The following is a 15,758-nucleotide window of genomic DNA, read 5'->3' on the forward strand; positions in this document are numbered from 1 at the left end:
AGCAGAAACAAACGCTTGGGTTGTCGTTCTCCAATATCCCTGACCCTGAGATCAAAGTTCCCGGCGGTTAAAAATTAAAGCACCGTGGCTCACTCAAGCCAGCAATCTCAGTCTCTCTCCAGGAGAAAGTCATCCGCAACCGCCACAACTCCATCTTCATCTTCAACTTCATCTTCTTCTCCGACTAGGATCGTTTACCGAGAGAAATTCCCAGCTGAATCTGACGATTTACCTTTTTGGCAGAAAACCTGGTTCATTCTTCTTTTGCTTCTTATGGCTTTCGCCTTCTTTGCCCTCGCCATCTTCCTCTTTCTCTCACTTGATTCCGACTATTTTGCCTCCGCTGTCCCTGCCTCCGAGGGTGTTCAGGTCTGTCTCTTTTTAGGGTTTCGATTTCTGATTTAATTAATTAATTAATTATGTTGCTAACAAGATCCTTGCAGGTCACATATGGGTCTGTCATCAAACTGATGCATGATAGGACTAAATTCAGGCTGCATTCACACGATGTGCCATATGGTTCTGGAAGTGGTCAGCAATCAGTTACTGCTTTTCCTAATGTTGACGATTCCAACAGCTACTGGGTAATTCCATTTTCCATGTTTCTTTTCATTCCATTTTCCATGTTTCTTTTCATAACCATCAATGCTGGCTGTTTGCCTAGGTTGTAAAGCCTGTACCCGACACCTCTGCCAAGCAGGGTGACACCATCACAACCGGGACAATTATCCGTCTACAACACATGAAAACTCGTAAATGGTTACATAGTCACCTCCATGCTTCCCCTATATCAGGGAACTTAGAGGTATAATTTAATATAATGCACTTCTTTTTAACTACATGTTTCACCTGCAATTTTGCCTGGAAAACAATTTCTTACCAATTTTTGTTATGTGCCATTCACTTTCAGTCGCTTCTCATTTCATGTAAATCTCATCATATGCTGTATTTACTACTTAATGTACATATATCACTCAACATATGTCCTCGAACCCTTTCGAAAAAACATGGTTCGTCTTGTTTATTATAGCTGTTAACATCTTATATAGTGATTGCTTACACTATACTAGCATTTATACGTAGACTACCTTTATTGATTGATGACTTATATAGTAGGTGCAGGCATTAGTGATTTCTAAATATGGGCATATAACCCTAACTTCTAATCCTATTCGATTGCTTTAGATAAGTTGCTATGGAGGAGATTCAGTCTCAGATACAGGGGATTTCTGGAAGTAAGGCTCAAAACTGTGTTTTACTCTTTCTTCTTCTTCTTGTTGTTGCTGCTGATTAATCTATCTGATGTATCCTGGTAGACTTGAAATCGAGGGAAAAGGGAAGATCTGGAAGCAAGATCAGAAGATCAGGCTTCATCATGTGGACACTGGGGGGTATCTGCACAGCCATGACAAGAAATATCAGCGCATAGCTGGAGGTCAGCAAGAGGTAAGGATAATTTTCTTTCTTTTCCCTTTTCTGATGTTGTTTGCTGTTGAAGAGCTATGCTTGGATAAGTTTCTGGTAACGACTGGCTAGACATTGAATATAGCTATACTAAGATTTTGCCATCTTTTTTTTCTTTACTTTTGTGTTGATCAGCCAAAAAAGTTTTGTTAAAAAATATTTCTGGAATTAGTATCAGCCCTTTTTAATCACAATGATTTCTTTCATTACTATTTAGCCATCTCAAACATTTGCTTACCTACTTTTCTCTAGTCAAACAATTTCTCCAAATTTTTTTACCCTATGTAGTATCATTCGTCTAAAGTTTCACGAAGAAACCCTTCAACTCTTTGATACTTCATCATATGCTAGATTGTTTTGTGATGGGCATTGTTATCCGTTTATTTCCAAAAAAAAAAAAAAACCCCTCATCATGGTCACATTCGATTCTGTTTGAATTTTGGCTATACAATATTACAATGTAGGAAACATAGACTTCTGGCTGAATATTGGGGAAAAAAAACTCTATCCTGATATCAATGCTATGTTTGGAATTTGGATAGCAATTGTGAAAGGAAATGGAGAGAAGGGAAGTATAAAGGAGGAGGAAAGGAAGGGGAGGGAGAGATTGAGCTTCTATTTTCTTTCGGCTGAGATGGTACAGAAAAGTGTTAGTTGTTACAGTCAGACTCTATTGTCTAAGGGGTCCACATGGATTTGATTTATTTAAAGAAGAAGGAAAATAGATCCTTCTAATTCCCTCCCCTCTTTCCATATGCTATTTAAATAAGGGATGACAGTTCCCTCCCTTTCTCTTCTCTTCTTTTCCTTTCATTTCTCTTTATCCAAACATCGTGTAAAGCTTAAATGATAATCTGCATCTTTAGGAGCTTTTGGATTCGACATTGTATAAGCCCCTATGGCCTTGAGCACCTTTTGAATTCTTATTATTGAATTGTGGTGATTTGTGACATGTTATTCTGTGCAGGTTTGTGGTGTCAAAGAGAAGAGCCGGGACAATATTTGGCTTGCAGCAGAGGGTGTATACCTCCCAATCAGTGATGGAAAGGCAGAGTCATCTTAGTTTTCTTAACCCAATTAACCTCATTAGTATTACTCAGAGGATCCACTCTATTGATGCTCTGAAGCGAATTTTGAGTTGGTGTAGCATCACTCTCTTATTTGTGTTGTCTGGAACGTATAGGTGAGCAGGACTGATGTTTTTATAACAGAAAAGGCTACGATACTTGAAGCTCTTTGGTTGATGATGTATGTGTTATGAAGTGTAAGAGTGGGGCTAATTTCATCTATTAGCTTTTCAAGAAGGCCACAGTTTATTATTATTATTATTATTTTTTTAACACTATTTGTCACTATAGCATCCATAGTTTTAGAAGTAATAGTCAAATTGCTCTATTACCTTTAAACTAAGGTTGTAGTTGTAGTTGTAGTTGTAGTTGTAGTTTTATATCAAACTACCCTTAAGTTACATTCATTTACTCCACACCTCCCCCCCAACCCCCCAACCCCTCGCATTGAGTACTAGTACGGGATACTGGATAGTGGATACCCCTCGATATTGGATAAGCATGGCTGTTCGAATCCGTTTAAAACTTTACTCGATGTACTTTGCAAATCAAAAAGGGTTGGAAAAGCGCATAATTTGTTTAAGAATGGACTTCTAGAGCTTTCAATAAAATACTTTAAATTAATTTAAATATAACTACTTAGATGTCATCTTATCATCTCTTTTACTTTCATGAGTTTCATCTTAGACATTAAAAAAAATCTCTTTTACTTTCATCTTATAATCTCTCTTTGCCATTTACTACATATTTTTGTGAACACTTTTGCTAAATAAAAGCAATAGCACATGGTCTATATGCGAATTAGTATTTTCCAAACAATATATTTAGGATTTATTATCTTAACCTTATTTTTGTTGAACTAAAATTGTTTTTACATAATTGAAATTATTTTTGTTTTCTTAAATTATTTGTACTAAATTAAAATAATTTTTATTGCTTTAATATTATTTTAATTGAAATAATTCTTATTTTTTTTGCAAAGAAAAATGAAATAAAATAAGTTTTGGTGAACTCAAATTAATTGTACAGAATTACGCTATTTTGGATTGGAGAGCCGTTTAACAAATATTACATACAAATTTGTTGACACATGCATGATGCAAAAGCATAAATTATAAGAAAAAATTAATATTCGTAAACTGTATGTCGAGACAATTTTAATCAATATTCATATGACTAATTTTTTCTTTTTGACACAAATTCGTACGACTATTTGATCTTATGTGTAAGCAACTAAGCACATATTTTTGAAACTTTACCAAATTTTGACAAACAATAGTCCGAGATCATGTAGTGTTGGGAGGAAAACTTTAGCCTCTTGAGCTATTGTTTTTAGATTTTTTTTAAGATTTTTAACAAATTCTTATTTAGGTGGTAGCAAAGTAAAAAAAATAAATAAATAAAACGGTAAAAATATGAAGCGAGGTGTTTTCCCTAGTAGTATTTCTTAATAAAATGAAAACTACAATTATAGACAAAAGTTAGAAAGAGAAAGTGGAAAAAAGTGCAAGGTATATGCAAAATTCAAGAATAATGTAGAAAGCATAATGAATAAAGTTTAAAAAGTGAGGATATAATAATCTTTACGTATAAAGCATTATCCTGAAATAAAAATAAGAACAACATTTTTGCTCTTCAAAATAGGAACAACATTTTTACTCTTCAAAATAAGAAAATAGAATATATATTATGAGACGGTGAGAGTACATATAAAATAAATAAACAAGACGAAGGCTTGAGTTAAAACTTGCCATCTCTTAATTGTTGGTCACGACCTTGCAGGTGAACTGCGATGCTCACATTGGGGGTGTGACAAGGCTTGGAGTTGTAATCAGAGACGAGGCAGGACTACTTCTGGTGGCTGCTGTGCGTAGAGAGATAGTTGGGTGGGCTGTTGATGTTGCTGAGGCGGCGACATGTAGATATGGGCTGCAAATTGCTGCAAGATTTGGTTACTCGTCGGTTGTCTTGGAAAGTGATGCGTCTAATGTTGTTATTGAGGTGAAGAAGAAGGCCGCCAGTTTTAACCCCTTCTCCTTGATTGTTGATGATGTTCGTGCTTTATCTTGTTCTTTTGTTGATTTTTCGATGTCTCATGTAAAACGTGCGGGTAATATTCTATCTCACCATGTGGCAAGGTGGGATACTTGAAGGTGTAATGAACTAGTTTGCTTAGGTTCATTCCTTCAAAGCCTCGTAATTTTGGTGAAAAGTGACCTCTTTTAATATATTATTATTCCACAGGTGGTTTAAAAAAAAATAAAAATAAAAGAAGTGTATTTGTTTGGTGTGGCATCTGAATACTTGCGTGGACCTGGTCCACAATAATATTATTGTGGACCCGAGCTTTATACACACGCAACTGACATTACATTGAATATAGTGACCCTTATTTTCAACATAGTAACATAATTTTTAACATAGTAACCTTTATTAAAAGTTGTATAACGTTTAATACTATTGTGAACTTGAAGTCCGACGTTATGATCCTAATTTTATCATAGTGACCTTTATTATTTATATTGACCTTATAAAATATATCATTAAAAAAATTAACCTCTTATAGCCTATATATTACAAAAATGACTTTTATTTTCAACATAGTGACCTTCATTTTATCATAGTGACTTTTTTTTTATAAATAAAATAATCATAGTTTCTCTAATGTTAGTGGTCCACAATAAATTAGTGTGAACCAAGTCCATTTAAGAATTTGTACTGTTGGAGTTGGAGGTTTGCAGTTCGCAGGAGAGGGCCCTTTGTCCTCTCTTTTTCTCTCTCCTCTTTCCTCTGTCTCTGTCTTTGTCCCTGTGGGTCTCAATTTCTGGAATTTTCATCAAATTCCTAATTCCTAGAGTAATTGATAAAGTTGTTATCTTTTCAGACCACATTTTCAAACCCTAATCTATTTCTCTCTCTAGATCCTTCTTTCAGGTTATCTATATTCGCCTTTCATTTACTTTGTACGTTTTGATTTTGGTTTTGGTGTTTTTACTAATTCTTTTGTTGTTTTGGCAGATTTTATCCGGAAGATTTCAATTGGGAGAAGGCTATATAAGTATAAATTCGGTTTCAATTGGGAGGATTTCAATTGGGTATGCTCAATTCTTTAATTGCTGTTGTAATCTGTTAAAACATTCGTGAATGAAATGTCGCTTCTTCCAAATAGTGATTCAATTCACATTAGAGAGGTTTGGGAAGATAATCTGGAGGCTGAATTTGGTTTAATTCGTGATATAGTAGACGAATACCCTTTTGTAGCTATGGATACCGAGTTTCCAGGTATTGTTCTTCGACCTGTCGGTACTTTTAAGAGTAGCTCTGATTTTCACTACCGTACTCTCAAGGATAATGTCGACATGTTGAAATTGATTCAATTAGGCCTCACCTTTTCTGATGAACTTGGTAACCTTCCTACTTGTGGCACTGATAAATTTTGCATTTGGCAATTCAATTTCCGCGAATTTAACCTTAATGAGGATGTTTTTGCCAATGATTCTATTGAGCTTCTCTGTCAGAGTGGCATCGATTTCAAGAAAAATAATGACAAGGGTATTGATGCCAAGAGGTTTGGTGAGCTTTTGATGTCTTCTGGTGTTGTTTTGAACTATAATGTTCATTGGGTCACTTTCCATAGTGGTTATGATTTTGGTTACTTGCTTAAGCTCCTCACCTGTCGCAACCTCCCTGACACCCAGCAGGAGTTCTTTGAGATGATCAAGACCTATTTCCCTACCGTCTATGATATTAAGCACCTCATGAAGTTCTGTAACAGCTTACACGGTGGCTTGAACAAGCTCGCCGAGTTGTTGGAGGTCGAAAGGGTTGGTGTGTGTCACCAGGCAGGTTCTGATAGTTTGCTTACATCTTGTACATTCAGGAAGTTGAAGGACAATTTCTTCAGTGGATCCATGGAGAAATATGCTGGTGTTTTGTATGGACTAGGTTTTGATAATGGTCAAAGTGTTCACTAATGAGAACTATTAAATTTAATGTTCAATTTCCATGTAGCCATTTTGTGTACACTTTTGGTAAAATCAATTTTTGATTTATAGAGTTTTGTCATACCTGTGCTCTGCTGATCATATACATATTTGTTCTCCCCCCCCCCTCCCTCCCGACTGCACTTTCTTTCTCTATGTGTTCTACGCTTTACAATTCCTTATCTGCTTGTGATTGGAAAATAGAAGTATCTGACAATCTTAATGTGAATTTCACACTGCCTTGTTTTAAATGTAGATACTTAATTTGACTGGTGATGTTCTCTGATAGTGCTGATTCCAGCATTTATTGGATGACGCTTGAAATTTTCCTGCTTTATCTGTTCTTATGATCCTTCTTTATAGTTTTCGACAAAGAAAGATGTTTGAACATCCGTCAAGGCCTTCTTTCCAGTCTAACAAGAGTGGGCACCTGGCTAGTCTGATCAGCAGGCCCTGCTTAAACTTCCTAGGACCACTGGAAAATGGATGAGAGGTTTTTTGCCAACGATGTTGCATTGGGACTTTTGAGCTTACTGGGAGGATAAACTACCAATGAATAGGACCTGGAAGATCCTGGTCAGCATAACTGGTAAGTCTTCCTATGCATGGTACTATAATGCTTTGCCTCTCAGATTTGAGCTCCAAAACAGAAGTGCAATGCAACTTTAGTGCAAATTTGTGCAGAGATCCCCAATGTGAGTCTCCTCTCCATTTCTAGGACTAATACAACGGTCTAAAGATGGTTTGCTCTATAAAACAAATGAAGGAGTGATCCCTGCTTCATGTAAGAATGCCAAGTTCAGACTTGTAACTCTCCTCTCTTTTTTCCATTGTATTAGTCCTAGAAACCATCTGATTCATTTGATTTTCCTCTTTGTTATATGTTCAATGAAGCATTCATATACGCTTATGTATGTCAGGCAGCATTTTAGATTTTGTAAAAGACAAAGTGGTAATATATTGATTTCGAGAATTAGAACATTTGTGTGGTGAGGTGGATGATGTTCATCTTTTGTAACAAATACTACGTAGTTATTCTGTTTAACTCTGCCGTGTCCAGTGGATTTACGATGATATTAATCATTTGCTCAAGTTGTTATTCAAATTTATACTGGAATCCTTTGCTACTTAGTTTTCCTTAAGAGTTGTACATAATTAATTATCCTTTAGTTGGGGGTTTTACCTTGGATTTGGGTGGGAGCTAGAGTTTAGCTTAGGGATGCAGAGTGGGAGGGCGTGCTGCATTTCTACTAATTTTTATATGACAATAGTCCCTTGAAACCTTAAAAACCTGTATGTTCTTACTCATCATCTTTCCTGCTGTTTTTGTCTTTTACTAGTCTGATGTTCAAGGTTGAAAATAAATAATCTAATTCTCTATCAATGTTGTAATAAACCTGTTAACCTGCTGCCTTATCTTGTTCCCGGGAAGAAGCAACTATTTTTAGTTTGTATGAAGCAAAACCTATTTATTTGAAAAATTCTATCTACATGCTTAAAAAAAAAAAAAGAGAATAGAGAAATTAGTAAACACACAAAAGCTGAAACCTCGAAATTACAGTGAGCAAAGGGAATGGTACACTGGTGCTTGGCATCGCACTTTGACAGTGAACCTAGGATAATGCTTCATGCTCTTCTAAATTACTACATTATTCATGGAACATAACAGTGACACACGATCATGTATCATTAGGGCTTCATCTTAGCAACGCCTCATTGACTAACTGCTCTGCTGCTACTTGGGCTTCATTGAGCACTTTGATACAATTGCAAGCCTCTTTGTTTGACATGCTTTGAGCACACCCACCTTGACTATCGATCATATTTAATTTATTTCATTTAATAAATGATAATGTTGATATATTTCATTTACTTTTGTGCTTGTACGATTGATTATTTACCTCAGAATAAAAAAAAAAAAAAAGAAAAAAAAAAAAAAAAGAAAAATTGCAACTACTCAAATCTGTATGTATATATACATACTAGATGTTGTTATATTAGTATTATATCTTTAAATTTAGTAGGCTATGTCTCTCTGCATTTTATACAGAGTTGTGCACGACCGGTTGGATCTCATAACAACTACTTATAACTTTGTTATTATTCATGGCTGAATAAGAATAAGAATACGAATAATAGTATGTGGTTGAACTTGCATCATTCATCTTCCCCATTTCCATGATCACATCATCATCACCTCTACCTCCCTTTAACGTTACTTGATCTACGAGTGCATCCGCAGAGAATGGTGATCTCATTCCTTCTAGTATACATGCTACTTCTCTCATTGTTGGCCTTTGCTTCCCGCTCAAATTCATGCACCGCTTTGCCAGATTCACCACCACTTTTAACTCTTCTTCCTTTGCTTCGTCTATCACTTGAACATCTAGAATTTCGTGTAAGTCTTCATTTTCAAAACGATATAGGAACTCATTTGCCAACCCTTTCCATTCCTTGGATTTATCCTTAGAGACTGGTGCCATGCCTGTTAAAATCTCTGCCACCACTACTCCAAAACTATATACATCACTCTTTTCTGTATATTGGTTTGATTGGAAGTACTCTGGATCCATATAGCCAAACGTGCCCTGCACACGAGTTGTCAAGTGAGTTTGATCGACCATCATGCTCCTTGAAGTACCGAAATCTGATAATTTTGCTCGATATTTGTCATCCAACAGTATATTTGTGGACTTAATATCTCTATGATAGATAGGCGTAGAGGATGATGAATGCAAGTAGGCGAGAGCTCCAGCTATTTCTGCAGCTATTTGCAGCCTCATCTTCCAGGTTATTTGGAAGTCTTCACTAGGGTTGTGGATATGCTTAGCAAGTGTTCCGTTTGGTACGAACTCATACACGAGCAATGGAACTTGTGTCTCTAAGCAACATCCTAGTAGTTTAACAACATTTCTATGGTTGATTTGGGATAGAATAACCACCTCATTAATAAAATGTTCTGACTGATTCTTATCTACCTTTTTGTTAGGCTTCTTAATGGCCACCACTCTTCCATCAAGTAACATGCCTTTATAGACAGTACCCTGACCTCCGTGGCCAAGAATTCTGTTTGTGTTGAAATTGTCTGTGGCTTTCTCTAATTCGTGGGCTGTAAACACTCTTGTACTCTCTACAAACCCCCTTCGGAGATCATCTGCTGTTGTAACAGTAAACCACCATTTCTTTTAAAGAATCTAGTTCTTTGCTTGATTTGCCTCCATCTTTTCACTAAGCGGTACAGCCCATAACTAAGAAGAAGCAACATTACTGACCCCAAAACTATGTTAAGCCCTGCACACATACGACTACTAATGTTTTAGCTGCTATTGAAAGATGTATATTTGAACAAGTACCGAAAAGTAACTATATATGTCTCATGGTGTATCATGGTGTACTGTACTTACCTAGAATTGGTGCTGAAGTTATCAATGACCTCTTTTTACAGTTGACGGAAGAATGGTTCGTACCCTCTTTGCATGGATCTTCACACGAGTGAAAAATTAATCAAAAAATAATGCAGGAAGCTAGGAAAAATGTACTTATATTAATCAGTTATAAAAGAGATTGATTACCTTGACAACCATTAGAAATATATGGATTTCCTTGAAAACCATCATTGCAAGTACAGATATTAACACATTGAACTTCATCATAAGAACCACAAAAGGGTTTACAAGAGAAATCACTATCCTTTTGATGGTTACTGTCAGACATTCCTTGAGGTAATGCTGGAGGCATCCACTGCCATAGAGTCGGGAGTAAATCATCTCTTTCAGTAGCAGATATCTTATTCTCCATTAACGCGAACTCTACACAAGTATGATTCGTGTCAACATAATTACTTCTCAAAGCCATCTGATAAAAATCAACCCCCAAGTATTGTTGATCTGCTGATATCAAGCAGCACCCGACTCCATCACAAGTACCACCACTGCTCGCTCTTTCTTCTGCAGTGCTGGTACTCCCCTTGCACACCGAAGAACACCCAGCAACTGTTTTGCCCTTTCGATTCATCAAAATGGCAACCCCTGGACAACCCCTAACCACTACATGATTTCCTGAAGTTGACATCCTAAAAGGGCTTCTATCCATATCATTTATGACTTGTATTTGTGAAGTGCATATCGTCTGTCATTGAGTTGCAACTTGTATTCTTAGATCAGATATACCACAGTTACCACTTGAACAACTTGTTGTGTTCAATACTTCCACGCCAAAGGAGCTCAGAATGGGTGTTTTAGAAACTTGTTCTGATGAAGAAGATGAATTGCAAACAATTTCGTACCACGGATCGTAGTAACAATCGGTACCTATGCCAAATGGAAATGGTATCATGATGGATGAGTTTTGACAGCTTTCCTGACACCCATGCTTTGCTATTGGCATGCTTCTTGTAGGAACAGTAGACAATGCTACTATAAGTGTTGCTACTGCCCACAACATTGACAAGAAGCAATACAATTTCAATACGAAAATCATATATATATATTTTTTTTTCTTTAAGTTGTTCAAATAATAATACAAGATATTATGATTTAAAGAGATTTAATATATATGCAGACGGCTGCTTTTATAGGTAAGCAATAAACTAAGAGAAATCTTTTATTGTCTGACCGTAAATTCTTTACTGTGCTACCGCGTTTGAACACGGTTTTAAGTCTTCTGACTAACTTGAAATAAAGAGCACTTCAATTAAGGCCCTGTTCTTTTGAGCTTCTGGGCAGAGCAGCGCAGAGCAGATTTCAGCAAAACAGAGCAGATTGAAGCAGAGCAAAGCAGAGCCGAGCAGAGCAGAGCAGATTTCATTATTATTATTATTATTATTATTATTTTTATTATTATTATTATTTTTAATTATTATTATTATTATTACTAATATTGTTATTATTACTATTATTATTATTATTATTATTACTACTACTACTACTACTAATACTATAATAATAATTGTAATGATTTATTATTGTTATTAAATATTAAATATTAAATATTATTATTATTATTATTATTATTATTATTATTATTATTATTATTATTATTATTATTATTATTATTATTACTACTACAACTACTACTACTACTACTATTATTACTATTATTATAATCATTAAATTTTATTATTAAAAATTAATTATTATTAATAATATTAATATTATTAAATATTAATTATATTATTATTAATATATTATTATTAAATATTAATTATATTATTATTAATATTATTATTATTAATATTATTATTATTAAATATTAATTATATTATTATTAATATTATTATTATTAAATATTAATTATATTATTATTAAATATTAATTATTATTATTATTAAATATTAATTATATTATTATTATTAAATATTAATTATATACTTCCTCCGTTTTCTTTTACTTGCAACACACCTTTTAAGCACGCAGTTTTAGGAGATGATTAGTGAGGGTAAACGAGCGATTTTATCAATATAATTTTTACACGAAAATTAGAATAGAGTTAAGTATCATTTGTAAAAATTATAATGAAAAATTTGTCCATTTACATTACATAAACCAAAGCTCAAAACACGTGTCACAAGGCTGTGTTGCAAGTAAAAGAAAACGGAGGAAGTATTATTATTATTAAATATTAATTATTATTATCATTAAGTATTAATTATTTATTATTATTTTTATTAAATATACATTATTATTATAATAATTCAATATTAAGTATTAATTTTAAGCAGAGCAGAGCAGGGCAGAGCAGAGCAGAGCAGAGCAGATTGAAGTAGAGCAGAGCAAATTTCAGCAGAGCAAAGCAGAGCAGAGCAGCTCTAAAGAACAGGGCCTAAGTCGGCTTTGGCTGTTGGCTCAACAATATACTATGGACTAGATATGTTAAAGATGACATTAGAGATTTAGAGGGTACAAGTGGTGCCAAGTATATTATTATAACCACCTCCGCTTCTTGTCACTTTGTTTCCTCAACTTTAGGTAATTACTAACTAAATTTGACAATTACCCGGCCCCTTGCAAAAATTATATAGTAATTTATTTATTTATTTTTTTTTTACAAATTGCAAATAGCTAATTAAGATGTGAAATGATTATCCCTTGCATTCTAATTTATTTGTAGATTATAAAAAATAATAAAAAAAAAAAGTATTCTAAAAAGTGAAGAGAAAAGTGAAAGTGTTATAAGATTTAACAAAGTATAGGTATGATCATGTCAAGTGGTTCAAGACAATCGGGAAATAATTGTGTAAGAAGTTGTTTAATGGGAATTGGAATTGCATTAACAGTTTCAATATTTGGTCCAGCTTTATATTGGAAGGTAAACAAGGGTACCAAAGTGGGACATCATACATCTTCTAATTGTCCTCCTTGTATCTGTGATTGTCCACCTCCTTTATCCATTCTTAAAATTGTTCCTGGTATTCCCTCTCTTTCTCTTTAATTATTATACTCATCACCACGTACTTTTTTCTAGACTAGATTTCAATGTCAATCTTGTTCAGATTCGATTCATCTAAATTAAATATGTCATCTTAATATTGATTGCTTATTATTATCATTTGTTGAAGTTAACAATGTTATTTTTTCTTCTTATTATTATTTTTGACCTTTTTAATTAATTATGTTGAGATTGTATTTCTTGTATGAATAAAATAATAAATTGGGTGTTAAACTATTTTATGTTGAGATTGTATTTCTTGTATGAATAATGATTGGGTGTTATACTATCTCAACTCAACCACATTATTCATTTTGATTTTTTAATATAAGCAATTAACCTTCATACTTTTTTGGTTTAATGTGTAGGTTTGGCCAACCTTTCAACCGAAGGTAATACAACCTCTTCATTCTTCTTCTTGAAAAAAATCAATATTTGTTCTTTAATTTTGTCCATTAGTCTTAACTTTGGAGAAATTTATAAATATTGTTTAATCGTCTTTAGTACACACTTTCAATTCTCACATTATATAACCCCGATTAAAAAATCCCTATTAATGTTCCTTAGTATAATATGAAGTTCTTTATATATAATCGGTATTACTACTACATACTTTAGTTTATAAAAAGAAAAAGAAAAAGAAATGATGAGTATATATGTGTGGTGAAAATGAGTAGATTGTGGTAAAAGTGATCCAGAGCTCCAACAAGAGATGGAAAAGCAGTATGCAGAGCTTCTAATGGAGGAGCTGAAGTTGCAAGAAGTTGTTGCGCAAGAGCATATTCGTCATATGAATGCAACATACCGAGAGGCACGAAGAGTGGCTTCTCAATATCAACGTGAAGCTGAAAAATGCACCATTGCTACCGAAACTTGTGAAGAGGCTCGAGAAAATGCCGAGGCACTCATACTTCGAGAGATGAAACTTGCACTCTTGTGGCAACAACGAGCTCATAAAATGGGGTGGCAAGGAGAATAACTTTACTTATTTACTTTTCCAGCTGATCAAATACAACTATATGTTTTAACTGCCTCTTCTTATGTACAACAGTACAATTCATAACTCATAAGCCATCAAGTCTTGTGTAAACCAAACTTAATTTGGCAAACCGAGAGTATTATATATAGAGTATAGACAATTGGATCAAATAAAAACATAATTTAATTTCATCAGCAAAATGACAATATGCATAATAACATTTGGTTTTTTTTTTTTTAATTTTATTTAATTTTATTTTTTTTAAATATTAGTAAAAAGATATGGTACGTAAAACTTAGCCAAACGTGTACTTCACAAATAAGGGAAAAAAATCGTGTATAAATTATCTAGTAACGTAGCACATGACTACATGTATTACTTCTTCCGTAATTTTTTTGGTGTATAACTTTGCAAATTGCGGAATCATGTGACGGGAGAGAGAGATCGCGAGATAGTTTATCTATCTATCATTTTTTTTTCTTTAATAGTTGTAACAGTTTGACATTTATATGTGTTTCACTTTGATTAACTTTGATGATATATACTTAAGCAAAAATAGTCATGTGAGATCTTTTAAAATTTGTCTCGACCCATACTATTTTAATACCAAATGTTTATAATTTATACATATTGGTAATTAAAAATATTAAAAGATTGAAATTACTCATCGGAAAGCGTAAAAAGAGAAGTGTTGCAACAATAAAAGAAAAAAATAAAGGATGTATATAATTGTAGAGGTTTTTTTCCCAGCATTCCAAAACTCTGACCCTCAAAGTCTATGCACTCATATATATATATATATATATATATATATATATATATATATATATATATATATATATATATATATATATATATATATATATATATATATATATATATATATATATATATATATATATATATATATACTAGATGAAGCCCATGTGATGCACGGTTTTTTTTTTTTTTTGGACTAATATTTGTCATATATTTAGATAAAATTCCTAATATTAAAAGATAATATTTAGTATTTAATTATTTTTAACTTAAAAATCTCATTCGCCAATTTTGCTGGCATTTGAATTATTTAATTCTAAAGAAATTAATAATCTCTTCTTTAATTGGCAACTACTAAGATTTATAATCCTACATGGCGCGCTGAGAAAATTAGATCCTACGTGGCTCTCTAAAAACTCGGGAAAAAACTCCCTAAAAATATATATATTAGATTTTAAAACCATCCATAACTGCCTATTACAGTAATTCAAAGATTATTTTTCGTTGCAAGAAATATATATAGGCCTTGTTTGGTAATTGGCTTTTAGTTGGCTTTTTGGTTGACTTTTGGCTTTTGGCTTTTTCTTTTGGTCAAACAGCCAAAATACTTGTTTGGTAAATGGCTTTTCAGCTAGGTGAAAAAGCCGGCTTTTCCGCCAAAAACAAAAAGCTAGTGTTACTAGCTTTTTGGTTTTGGCTTTTGGCTTTTCATTAAACAAATTACTTTTTATCCTTAATTAATAATTAATAATTAATAATTAATAATTAATAATTAATAATTAATAATTAATAATTAATAATTAATAATTAATAATTAATAATTAATAATTAATAATTAATAATTAATAATTAATAATTAATAATTAATAATTAATAATTAATAATTAATAATTAATAATTAATAATTAATAATTAATAATTAATAATTAATAATTAATAATTAATAATTAATAATTAATAATTAATAATTAATAATTAATAATTAATAATTAATAATTAATAATTAATAATTAATAATTAATAATTAATAATTAATAATTAATAATTAATAATTAATAATTAATAATTAATAATTAATAA

General features: G+C 32.7%; 2 protein-coding genes and 2 pseudogenes across 3 annotated transcripts; 3 read left to right on the forward strand and 1 right to left on the reverse strand.

Moving 5' to 3' along the window:
* Window positions 1–2,804, forward strand: LOC145619498 (stromal cell-derived factor 2-like protein). The gene is made up of 6 exons (XM_081674199.1): window positions 1–369; window positions 444–584; window positions 665–805; window positions 1,186–1,235; window positions 1,317–1,446; window positions 2,432–2,804. The coding sequence occupies exons 1-6, from the start codon at window positions 274–276 to the stop codon at window positions 2,525–2,527; spliced, it is 654 nt and encodes a 217-aa protein (XP_081530325.1). The 5' UTR covers window positions 1–273; the 3' UTR covers window positions 2,528–2,804.
* Window positions 2,805–5,255: 2,451 nt separating this feature from the next.
* LOC145619509 (putative CCR4-associated factor 1 homolog 7 pseudogene) lies at window positions 5,256–6,583 on the forward strand (annotated as a pseudogene). Its single transcript, XR_014108135.1, has 2 exons — window positions 5,256–5,465; window positions 5,550–6,583. The product of XR_014108135.1 is annotated as a putative CCR4-associated factor 1 homolog 7 pseudogene (transcript).
* Window positions 6,584–8,336: 1,753 nt separating this feature from the next.
* Window positions 8,337–10,957, reverse strand: LOC145620188 (wall-associated receptor kinase-like 6 pseudogene; annotated as a pseudogene).
* A 1,755-nt stretch (window positions 10,958–12,712) lies between these two features.
* On the forward strand, window positions 12,713–13,919 carry LOC145620189 (uncharacterized). The gene is made up of 3 exons (XM_081674817.1): window positions 12,713–12,920; window positions 13,309–13,332; window positions 13,618–13,919. Exons 1-3 carry the CDS (start codon window positions 12,713–12,715, stop codon window positions 13,917–13,919), a joined length of 534 nt encoding a protein of 177 aa, XP_081530943.1.
* The last annotated feature ends 1,839 nt before the right edge of the window (window positions 13,920–15,758 follow it).

The sequence above is a fragment of the Chenopodium album genome, chromosome 27 (assembly GCF_948465745.1).
Source record: "Chenopodium album chromosome 27, dcCheAlbu1.1, whole genome shotgun sequence".
In the NCBI taxonomy this organism is placed as follows: Eukaryota; Viridiplantae; Streptophyta; class Magnoliopsida; order Caryophyllales; family Amaranthaceae; genus Chenopodium; species Chenopodium album.

Coding starts and splice junctions, on each gene's coding strand:
- LOC145619498 (XM_081674199.1), top strand. CDS start 274: ATGGCTTTCGCCTTCTTTGCCCTCGCCATCTTCCTCTTTCTCTCACTT. Junction 370..443: donor CTGCCTCCGAGGGTGTTCAG/GTCTGTCTCTTT, acceptor AGATCCTTGCAG/GTCACATATGGGTCTGTCAT. Junction 1,447..2,431: donor TAGCTGGAGGTCAGCAAGAG/GTAAGGATAATT, acceptor TATTCTGTGCAG/GTTTGTGGTGTCAAAGAGAA.
- LOC145620189 (XM_081674817.1), top strand. CDS start 12,713: ATGTCAAGTGGTTCAAGACAATCGGGAAATAATTGTGTAAGAAGTTGT. Junction 12,921..13,308: donor CATTCTTAAAATTGTTCCTG/GTATTCCCTCTC, acceptor TTTAATGTGTAG/GTTTGGCCAACCTTTCAACC. Junction 13,333..13,617: donor GGCCAACCTTTCAACCGAAG/GTAATACAACCT, acceptor GAAAATGAGTAG/ATTGTGGTAAAAGTGATCCA.